At 38.9% G+C, this 12,151-nt stretch overlaps 1 protein-coding gene across 2 annotated transcripts in view; it reads right to left on the reverse strand.

The window, feature by feature from the left end:
- Dach1 (dachshund family transcription factor 1) overlaps positions 1–12,027 on the reverse strand; it is a 382,920-nt gene extending 370,893 nt beyond the window's left edge. For both annotated transcript variants that reach the window (NM_001038610.2, NM_007826.3), the window contains exon 1: positions 10,745–12,027. In NM_001038610.2, the coding sequence (NP_001033699.1) occupies positions 10,745–11,571 (827 nt within the window). In that variant the 5' untranslated portion in view covers positions 11,572–12,027. The remainder of the gene's footprint in view (positions 1–10,744) is intronic.
- Positions 12,028–12,151: the final 124 nt, after the last annotated feature.

Here is a 12,151-nt window from a genome sequence, read left to right on the forward strand (position 1 = left end):
CTGTAACTAGTCAAGGAAAAACTTTCAAACTAAACAAAATATATAATCGGATGTAGATATGGCATTAAGGCGTATCCCTATCATTGATTGAGTTTATCAACTTCTTTGAATGGTAAGCATCAAGGTTGAACAGCTGCTAGCTTCCTCTGAAAGCTTTATGTTACATAGCAATCAAAAGTAAGTAAATAATGCATGCTTATCATTACAAATTATTTCTCAGTGAACATGGAGCTATGCTAATGAAGATTATATATAAGAATTATATTATTACAATTATATAAATATGCTATGTTATGTATATGAAATTTCCATGTCTCCATCCCTTTACTCGAAAAAGTGACTCATTACAGAAAAATAACAAGTGACATTTCCTCTAAGAGGACTTATTGATATTAAAGGTGGAAGAAGCAAGCAATATTTCAGATTCCTTTTGTTTTTAAATTGATGAACGGATATGCTCACTTCAGATCCAAAGTTTCATGATGAAGCTACTAAAGTATTCTCATAGTGCCAGCGTTTGTGTTTTGCGGTACCATTTATGAACTGTGTTTTAGTATATAGATGTTAGTAAGTCAAACGATCTGAGAACTAAACATCCTTCCATCTCTCTGAAGGCATTCAATGGTGTAGATCCATAAGCAAAGAGATTATGACTCTCCACTCATTAATATTAATCATACATTTGAATATGTAGTAAAACGTTTGAGTAGTTGTGACACTAGGGAAACCATTTAACACTATCTATCTATATATCTAAATCTATCTATCTACCTATCTATCTATATCTATCTATATATATATATATATGTATACACATATGAACAAATCATAACTTTAGATTTCCAACTTTAACCCACTCTACACAGTAAAGCTAACTAAAATATAATCAGCTTCTCTGTGCTCCAATGTCCAGTGACCACGTTCAGTTGTTTCTAATGGAGATAAAATTAGGTCCTCTGGAAACTCTACTGAGCATTTCAACTCAAAACAAAATAAAATCATAAAATGTGACACTAAGGAAATTGAAACATACTCATATAAAAATCTATATGATCAAAGATTGCAACAAGGAAAAACTGCCTTTAAAGTATTTTTCTTCAACTTAAGTTAGGTGACAACTGGAGAGAAATTAAGTATTAAAAATGCATTCATATTCTAATTAAATAAATTTGGGTTCAAGCTCCTTAAAGCTAGGAAGCATATATAAAAGATTATTTTATTTTATTTTATTTTATTTTATTAACAGTATAATAACACAGGTAAACTTAAATAGCTTCAATTTTCATACTAATGATATTTTTAAATTTCATAAGTATATCAGATTCCCTAATATAGTAGTCAAACAGGTGTTCTGCCCCACACCCCACACTCCCAAATCAAATCTGACCCAGAAGGCTCCAATATTAAGGTTTGAGTTGGGATCAGTTCATTGTTTTCCCATGGGGTAACTTGTATAAATGTAATTCTATGGTTTCATAAAAGCAGGTCAAGTTTCTATCCCTAGGGGTCTTTAGGCAATTTGAAGCATGGAAGCTCTCTTCTTGGCTACAAGTTCAAATCTGCATGTCCTGTCAATGGCGTGAAGACAGAAAGGAGAAGTAGTGAAATGGACATACAATCATCTTTGACCATCCCTCTCACTTGTCAGAGAGCTCTTAGAAGGTAAGAATGAACACATCAGAGCAATCAAGCCATAGATTATTTGGAAACCACTTTGATTACTTATCGTTTTTTTTCCCCCTCTTCACATATTGCACACCAGGTGATGCGAAATGTGAGCCTACAAATATTTATTTCTATTTGAGTTACCAAATAAAAGATGAGAACTTCCTTTAAAATAGGTGGGCATAAAGTTTTTCTACTATGTTCAAATTTGGGTTGTATCCTTTTGTAATTCTAGAGTCATTAGATGAGGTTGAAATATTTATATGGACAAGGTGTGTGTGTGTGTGTGTGTGTGTGTGTGTGTGTGTGTGTGTGTGTGTGAGGTTGGTATGTATATAAGCATTTTTCCTATCTTGCAAAAAATTGTATGCATCCTTGCACTTTTAGCCCTGATGTAACGACTTGACAAGCGTCATGGAATGATTGAGAAAGTGATTGATTTCAACTTATCTGGATCTTTACCAAGTGTTTTCAAAGACAATTACAGTCTGGTGCAAGAAGTGCTAATACACATCTCCTTATGTAGACATGAAGATTAACCCATTGACCTCCTCCTGAGCAGCTCACTGATGGCAAAGCTTTTACAGAAACTACTTCTCTTCAGGTTACGAAACTATTTTCTCATAATGTATCCACTGATTCTAAAAGATGAGCATCCTCTAAAGTTCAAAAAGGAGCTAAGTAAAGCAACAGAAACACTGAAGCAAGAGCATCAAGCACACTTAGTGCTACTTAGAAATGCCTAGAGTTTGGCATTTCATCATATAATATCTATTTATACAAATAATTCTCATTGGTACACTCTAATTATGGAACTAACATCACCTTGTAGTTATGATAAAAATAAACACAGGAAATTCATTAAATTTTAGTAACTATCCTAATACTGATAGACTCTTATATGTTTTAATTGCATTTTTAATGTTTGAATGCAGATTCCTAATTCTTTACTCTAAAACTAAGTTTTGTTTCATTGTGTAAAGTAAATCATTTTTTGCAAATGTATTTTATGCTTTATTGAATGTCAACAAACAAACTAAGGATAATTCTAGTGAAAGTCGCTGTCCCTTGGCCTACCTCCAACAGTTGTTAAGTATGTATGCACATGTACATATATTAAAAGATTTTCTTCTAAATATATTAAAGTTATTTACATCATTCATACATTGGTATCAAGTGAAATACAATTTATATAAATAAAAGTGTTCATAGATATCACTAAACTATTGGTAACATTTTCACACTTGTTGCACATGTAAGTATCCTAATATAACATACATGTCTGGCGATATGAATAAGAAAGTGGTTTAAGTCATTCTATTAAAGTTCAAGAGTCAAGCTAACACATGTCTACCTCAGGAAATATCCTTTCTGAGAATAAGGTTAAACAAAGTTTAAAGATTTAAGTTGTGAAATAAGAATAGAGTTGAAAGTATCAGCTGATTCTATCAAAGCTATAATGAACTCAAAGGTTTCACCTTCAAGTCATTTATTTGATTGGCACATCAATGGAATGTCTTTAGAATAATAATACTATTAATAGTACAGACTCTTAATTGTTGCTAGTAAAAGTTCAGAATATTGTTTATGATTTTAAAAAATACTTTACATGCCAGGTGAATAAAATATTTCTTGATTAATAGTAACATTGCTTTTTTGTTAATATATGGCCACTATGTCCTAACATGAATTAAGAAGTAATTGTCCCAGAAGTTTCTATGTTTCTATTAAGTATTCCTCCCAACTGGCCAAATTTCCTTATATATAATTTGATAGTCCTTGATAAGAGTGAGACTATTTTTCCTATTGTGCTGGAAAAAGCAATCTAACTATGTAGAAGCATTTGATACTATATAAAGCCAAAGACAATTCAACATTGTGTATTGTTCCTTCTTTGTATTTACTTTGTTCATTTCTACTAAGGAAAGATAGCATCATCCACTGTGACTCATAAAATCTGGATCCTACTGCCTATTTCAATGTTCACTTTGTGAAAGTCATGTTTTAATAATACATACATTTTTTGTCAAATAAATACAGTGTTTTCAAATTTCTCTCTCAGACTTTAGACGTTTTGCAAGTAGGAACCATGCTGTAGAAATAAATAGGAAAAAAAATAAGAAAAGAAAATTCAATTCTTTTGAACTTTCTCTTCTTACCTATCTAAAACTATGTAGCCTTGACCAACATCCCTTTCAGCCCTTGGTAATCACCCATCTGACATCTTCTCCATTCTCAACATTTAAAGATTCCACACATAAGTTAACTAATTGTCTTCCTGTGCCTGGCTTATTTCAATTAGCATCTTCCAAGAAGTGTGGGTGTATTCCAGGTATTGTAATCTGTCCAGACAATGACAGTTTTTAATTCTGAATTTAGATTTCTATTCTCCATCTACTTCTTCTTATTGCTCTTAAAACTTTTTCTGGCTATACATCAATGGTTTGCCATGTTGCATACTTTAGAATAGTTCATTACAAAAAAAATTACCAAAGACATTTACCAAAAATTACTGAAAAGAATAAATAAATAATAATTAAGAGCAATTAAGTGACATAGTCAGTTTTGTCATTTAAAAAAAGTTGTGCTTTACAACCTGCAATCAAATCTCATATGATTAAAAACACAAAAGAATCTTATATTGAAATATTTGACCAACAATAAGTCATCTGTGATCAGATTACCAAACTAATACAATTTTAACAAACTTCATCCATTGAAAAGTACAGTATCCAACCAATCTAAAGATGAGTTTCTTATTTAGTAAACTAAGGATGTTGATTTCTTACATAGAAATCCATCAGTGTATACCAAGACAATTTCAATGCATCTGGCTTGAAGCCCTTCACTAGGTTGATGTGTTAACCTGACTCATTTTCTCATATGACTAGACTTGTACTTATAAATACACACTCTGCATAAAGTTAATCACTCACTGCCTACAGCTTAGCAGCAATGAACAGACACTTCACAGACCATCAGAACTCTTTAAAAAAATAAATAATTTTGTGTGTATGTGTGTGTGTCTTAAGTATGTTAATCCAATAATAACTTGTTAGAACAAATTAGAACTATCTTAATCTGGATATTTTTGGTTTCCAAAACAATTTTTTTAACTGATCACACTATTCTAACAGTCATTTCTGTATGCAATATAACTTTAAAAAAACAAATGTTAGCCAATAAAATACACTTTTTTAAAAAAATAAGCAATTCTGTCATAAAAATATTTTGACTAAAACACTTCTAGGAAATTTTGAAGGCAAGTAAATGAGTTTTAATGTTATATAGGTTTGGATTTGCAGAGAGATTTGCTAGGTTTGAGATAAATATATCAGTTTAGTAACAGAGACTTCTCTACTAGAAGCTACTAAGCTCAATTAAGTGCTTTTTAAAAATTCAGTATTTCCTACTTTGAACAACAATGAACACAACAAATACACCAAAAAAAGAGCATCTCGGTGCAATCTCAAAGGCTGGAAATATTAAAAAAACATGTCTCGATTATTTTAGTTGGAGTGCTTACCAAAGCATTTATTCTTATACACAATATCTCATACTGATCAATTAGAACCCACTACCTCAGATTAGAAACTGATACTTGCTAGCCAAGCTTAGCAATGACAGCCTCATTCCAGTCTTTATAACAATTTAAATGTACCATGTTGAAACCTGGAACGAACCCCATTTAAACACTCAGATACTTATTATCAACTTCATGTTTCCTACCATTTCCAAAGCACATAACTCCCTATGACATTTTTAGGTTGGCAGCCTGAAAATGATAACCTTGAAAAATACAATTCAGACAAACTCGAAATGTAGCAAAGAACCTAAAATACACTTACAATCAAATATTTAATGAAAAGCAGAAGACTCACCTGTGCCTACTCAGAAGGCATGTTTTAAACTGCTTTCTTCATGCAGAGATTCAAAAGGAGACAACTTGCAACCTGTGAGAGTTCTATTTGCTAGTGGATTTTGCAATAGATGTATTTTGTGTAGCTGAGACAATGCTATTAAAGTAACTATTTTACTTAATTGACAAAGACAGTTGTAGGAAACAATTGAATAAAACATCTTGAGAAGGTAATGTAATACTGATTGATAGTCAAATCACCTTGTGTTCTTAAAATGACAACTACTTGGTGGCAAATTAACCTAATTTGCAAATACTACTTACATTCCAGAAACAAACATCAAATGAGAAACAATAAACCATATTATGTTTTTGTGTGTTGGTCAATCACATGTAGTAAATCGTCAAAGAAAGGAATGATTTATGCTCAAACCCTGCCAAGACTTTAATCAATATTGGGTGTCACATCCCAGGGGACAAGGGAAGTGAGGAAAAAGAGGTGTCTAATATTTGTCTCACTAATTTACATGCAACTCCCATGAAATGCAGTAGATTAAAAACAAAACAAAACAAAAAAGCAAGCAATGAGTAATAGAGAGGTGATTTTTTAAAATATCTGTTTCAAATATATTTGTATATTTCTGTATCAAATAAATTTGTATAAAGAAACTGGGCATGTGTAAGGAAACTGCGCATGGAGAAAATATTTGAAGCTAACAAAATAAAATATTATTTATAAAAATTAAGTTTATTTCATCATAATGTTTACTAAACGTATTTTTCTAAAAGTAAAACAATTTATAACCATGCACATTTTTGACAATAATTATATTTGAAATTAACTGCAAGGAACATCTTAACAAATATTAGCTACATAACTCAAATACTTATAGTCTATACTACAAGGTGATAGTCTCATCTCTCATTAATATATTAGTAATTAAGCTATAATTTTCTAACATTTGTAAACCAGAAAGAAATAAGTTATAAATCCAAACTAGCTTCCATATTTTATGACTTGGTCATCTAATCATGTCACTTTCTGTTTGAAATGTTATAAAATGAGGCACTTGGTTTTATAGGAATTGTTAATCTACCATAGCACAAACACTTCCAAAGCATAGTTTCTTCACATGAAATAATTCCTGAATGTCTCTGAGCCAGACATCATGAGTGCCTGTCAGGAGTGAGGGAATCTGGATTTGTGTTGAAAGTCCCATGTCAATGCAAAGCAGACAACGAAGAAAATGTTAAATAAATACTGCCCCAACATCCTATCTTTATTAAAAACCCTTGACAAGAAAAATAAAGCAAAGAATTACTGGGAAAGCTACAGTTCTTACAGTAAAACTGTATTCAGATATGACCCTGAAACATAAAAGGCTTGGCATATCTTCCAATTTATGTCCATGGATAGCATCCACTTTAAAGACAAAAGAATGCTGTTTATGAATCTATGTGTATACATGTAAAGGATTGAATGAGGTAGTCTGTTTAAATGAAAAACTTTGGAAATCTCAGGCTACACAGAAGCCAAGTCATAGTCTGGTTTTTAAAAAAAAAAACAGAAATATCGTCTTCTTCCAATAATCAAGAAAACAAGCATTTCAGAACAAATGTAAGACTCACTTTTCATTCCATGAATTCACAGAAAAATCAAACTTTAATCCAAATCTGCAAACAAGCAATTGACTGACACAAACAAACTTGACCATGGACATAATGACTTTTTGTTGTTGCTGTTGTTGTTATTTAATGGTTAGCAGTTAATTAACTGACCTCCGCTGCAACAGCCAAGTTCAGACAACTAATGTTTAGTTTTAAAATAATAATTGTAGGAAACTGACCAAGGTCAGACTTTGTCTTTCAACAACTTTGAAATGGGTTTCCTTAGATGTTCTTTCATGTTTTGAGACCTGTATTATATTTAGGTTTACTATCTAGAAGGTGACAGTGCCTTTTTCTTCTCCTAGAGGTAATGACAGATGGCTTCCACATTTACTCTAATTTTCATAGAGAGCATACTAATTCAATAGCCCCAAGCAAATTAAATCGACTTTAGGATTTGCTACCTTCCTGAGTCACTCTCAAATTGTTTATTAATGTTTTTTTCCTTTAGCATCACTTTTTAGTTTCCTAAAATTCCCTGAAATGTAAATATTGCTGAGTCCTCATAGATATATATATATATATATATCTCCTATAATACTGAGAATACTAAAATTTAATATCACAGACACCCACTGCTACACAGCACATAATATGTACACAAGACACTATGTTTATCTATATAACGAATCATATATGAGAAATGTTATTACTTATATATTTTCAGTAATACAATGAACAAATTTTCCCTTGGTCTGTTAAATACCCAGAATTGAAAGAAACTAGGGTGAAAGATGTCACTCTAATCTAGATTAATAAAAACAAAATCTTAACACCAAAGCATAAACCAGGTTTAAATGAAAATAAAAATAGTTTGCAAGTTCAAAGAACAAAGTATTCCAGCTATTGCTTTCAAAATAAAGACCGGAAAAGATAACCCTTATAATTAGTATTAAATTGCTAATATGGTAACATGCAATTTGTATATTTTTGGTGAGAGAAAGTTCAAATGCAAAGTTCCATTTCCTGGCCTATGGCTGTGTTGGGAGAACCTATGTAGGTGTATATTCAAATCTTCTCAGAATAACTAGCAGAATTTCCATGGATTTAAGTGTAAAAGGCTCTCTAGTTGATATATAAAATCAAAATGTGATAGTCAGTCAGCACTTTCCCTGCCTAAGAATAGCTTGAAGTAGGATGTTAGAACAAAACATTTAATCACAAAATATTAAGGCCAAATGAAATATAATTAGGGTGCAGATGACGTATTTTTAAAGGGATACACAATTCTACTGAGTTTAAGTGATCTTTGGCCTTGGAACTTAAGACTCCAGAACTGTTAGGAACCTCTGGGAAGGAAAAATGGACAAAGGAAGAAAAGGATGATGGTTGGAGGGACCGGAAAGAGGAGGAAAGAAAGTAAAAAGAAAACTTTTTTTTTTAAAGTAACTTTAAGACTATCCTCCGACTATATGACTAAAACTACCATTTAAAGTCTTGGTATCATAACATCACAGAGCCACTGTAAGGAGTTCCTCACAGGGTGTGTGTGTGTGTGTGTGTGTGTGTGTGTGTGTGTGTGTGTGCTCATGTCAGTGTGTGCCTGCACATATGTAAAATGACTGTTGATTATTCAGCACGAGAAACACAATGGATATTGGGAGAAGAGCAGGCATTTCGTTAGTGAAGAGGAAAGCTGCATCTCAATTTGTCACAGAGTCAGTGTGACAGCCAGCAACACAAGTGTCTGAACTGACTTCCAGTTTTACTGTGCATTGTTCATGACTCTACAACAATGTCCTGGGTGCTTCTGGTAGTTTTTACGACAGGTTTTGGACAAATATGTTATCTTCTGGACAACCAAGAATGACAGTTATCTGACTAAATGGCATTTAGCAATCAGCATGCCCACCCGTGCCCAATGCCATCTGGCCACCCACCGGATCCAGTAGAAGCATGTGTGCGCGCACGTATGTGCGAGCAGGACACACACACACACACACACACACACACCACAGCTGAAATAAGAGGTCAAGACAGGAACATCAAAACATCAAATAAACACAGAAAGGAATTGCTAGCTAGGTCAGTTAAGTTGGGATGGAGTTCTGGTCTTTTCCTTTCTCTTCCCAGGCCCTACAGAGGAATAGTCTCAAAGAAATTGCTGGTGGCTTTGGGTCTGGTTTCTCACCTCTCCTGTCCAGTTTCCTTAGCTCTGTTAAGAGCCTCTGCTTTTTCCCCTCACCATTAAGCTTATTTTAAAGGTACCAAAGTGTGCGTATGTGCATGTGTGTGTGTGTGTGTGTGTGTGTGTGTGTGTGTGTGTGTATGAATCTTTTCTCCCAGTTCCCAAGTGCCTACTTATGATCTCCAACTTTCTCTACTTTCTTTCTCTCAGAACCTCTGAACTTATCCCTCTGCCAGCAGCTGGATCATTTCTACCCCGAAACTGACAAGTTGCCCCACTCCCGCCCCCTCTCGGTAGATCCTCCCCCAGTGAGCGTTCATTAGCATAAAACTGGTTGGGTCAGGGACTGTCCCAAGGCCACCTCGGCGCACATGCACAAGGAAGACTAGGCGAGAAGTATTCAAGCCCTTAGCATCCTGTGGCAAAAGGACCACCTGCACCTTTCCTGAGCTACTAAACTCAGAAAAGAAAGTGGAAAGAAAAAAGAAAAAGAAAGAGCGAAGACTGGTCAATCCGCACTTTGAAAAGAGGGCGAGCAAGTCCCTTTCTTTTCTTCCCCACCTCTCCAATTCAGCTTCCAAGAGTCTGGGGCACCAGGTCATCTCCTAAAGAACAAAACGTGTTTGTGCCCTCGCATTTGCCCCGGGGCAAACGTACTTCTTTTTTTCTTTTCACGAGCGCGTGCGCGCGCGCGCGTACACACACGCACACACACACACACACACACACACACAGATAGGGAGACACAAACACACACATCCGCGCACACACAAACCCCTCCCCTACACAGGCTTCCCTCTGGGATGTGGGGCTGAACTCTTTGGTTGAACTCTCAGATTACCCCTGCTCCTCTCAGCGCCCGGTACTGTTCCGGTGCTGACTTCTCAGCGCCGCTCTCAGCTGCCAGCCCACCCTCTTTTCTTACTAGAGGAGCCCCCCTATCCCAGAGCGCATCCCTCAGCTTCGGAGCCCTGCAGGATCAGGGTCACGACCTCCCTCCTATCCCAGAGGTGCCCAGAGGCTTCTTGGAGGAACCCAGGTCCCAGGAGTGCACACTCAGGCAGTAGTGTCCGGAACGGGTGCAGGTCACCAGCGCGCCCGGGAAGGGGCTGTGACTCCTGGGAAGGCACCTTCCTCTGGTTCCCCACTCTGCATCCCAAGCTCAGCGGCAGCCTAGCCCGAATGCCCTAGGAAGCATCAGGAACACCCGGCCGGCACGGATCAGGCCGCGAGCAGTGCGAACTTGCCCAGGAGGTCGGGCGAAGGAGACTAGCCCCGGGGACCGACAGGAGAGGGCCGTGCTCGCCAGGGCGCGCAGCTCGCGGACGCGCTGAGCGGGCGGCGCCGGGAAGGGAGCAGGGGAAGGGCGAGGAGGAGGGTGGGAAAGGACCAGGGCGACAGAAGGTTTCCCCTCCGCTCTTTACCTGGCGTTGGTGCAGTCATTGTAGAGGGTCTCGAAGTCCTTCCTGGAGATGAGTTTGCAGCGGTTCACTCCGGGCTGGATGGCCCCCAGTCCCCTCAGGATGCGAACCTGTTCCACATTGCACACCACCGGCGTGATCTCCAACCGCTTCAGCTTGGTGTAGACGGTGTGCAAGCCCCCCACCAAGTGCTTCAGGAACAGGTCGAAAGCCTGGGGCAGGCAGATCAGCTCGCAGCCCTCCACCGTAAAGGAAGCCACTTTGGCCCCTCTCAGATCCACCATTTTGCACTCATTATTCTGGGGGGTGTTTTCCACTGGGGACGGGGTTGAGTACACGGGTTTCCCAGGGAGGGGGCCGCAGCTGCTGCTGCTACTGCTGCTGCTGCTGCTACTGCTGCTGCTGCTGCTACTGCTGCTGCTGCTGCTGCTACTGCTGCTGCTGCCGGTGCTCGCGGTGATGGGGGTGCTGGAGGCGCCGCCGCCGCCAGCGCTAACGCCGCCGCCGCTGCTCCCGGCCGCCAGGCTGGGGTTGCAGTTGCTCCCGCCGCCGCCTCCGTTGCCGCCGCTGCCACCGCCGCCTCCGCTGCCGCCGCCGCCGCCACCAGGAGAGGTGACTGTGGCCGCGGCTGAAGAAGAAGCAGAAGAGGCAATGGGCTCCGGCCGGAACAGAGTTGGCCCAGACGACGCCGGGGGTCCGATGGATGGAGCCGGAGACGAGGTCGCCGAGGAGGTGGAGGTGGTGGTGCCCGAGGAGGAAGCAGAAGTAGAGATCGGGGGTTGAGGGGGGACCAGCTGGGTCGGAGGGATCAAAGCCGCCGGCACTGCCATGGTCACATATAAGGGGAAACAGAAGGAGGAGAAGCGAGGGGGAAAAGTTGCCACACACCCCCCAAAGGGGAAGGGGGAGAAAGGGGGACAAGGATCGAGGTGGGGGGGGGGGCAGAGACAACAAGCACTCTAGGAAGGAACCTTAGTTGGAGAGAGGGAGAGAAGAGGAGAAAAAGGAGGTGAGGTTAAGAAAGAGCGAGCGCAGGAGGGGCGAGCGCGAGAGGCGCTCGAGAGAGAAACGCACAAAAGTGTCCCGCAAGTCGAAATGCGAGTCCTCTCTCGGGGCTGGGATCGCGGGCTGCTCTTGGGGGGGGAGAGGCGGGGGTGGGGCGGGGAGGGTCGGCTGGTGGTGTGTGGGTCCCGCTCTAGCACAAAGTTAAGGATGAAGGTGAAAAGGAGGAGGGTTGAGGGACTTGGGTTCTCCCTGGCAAGTACATTGATCAAAGATTGAGAGGGGAATGACAGAGAGAAAATGAGCTGAAAGTGCAGGCTGCCGGCTGGACGAGTTGTTGTTGTCACACGGTGCGGAGGGGAGGAGCTCCGGATACTTGAAATACCCTTTGAAGCCGCGAAAACCTCA

Source organism: Mus musculus, chromosome 14 (assembly GCF_000001635.26).
Source record: "Mus musculus strain C57BL/6J chromosome 14, GRCm38.p6 C57BL/6J".
Lineage (NCBI taxonomy): Eukaryota > Metazoa > Chordata > Mammalia > Rodentia > Muridae > Mus > Mus musculus.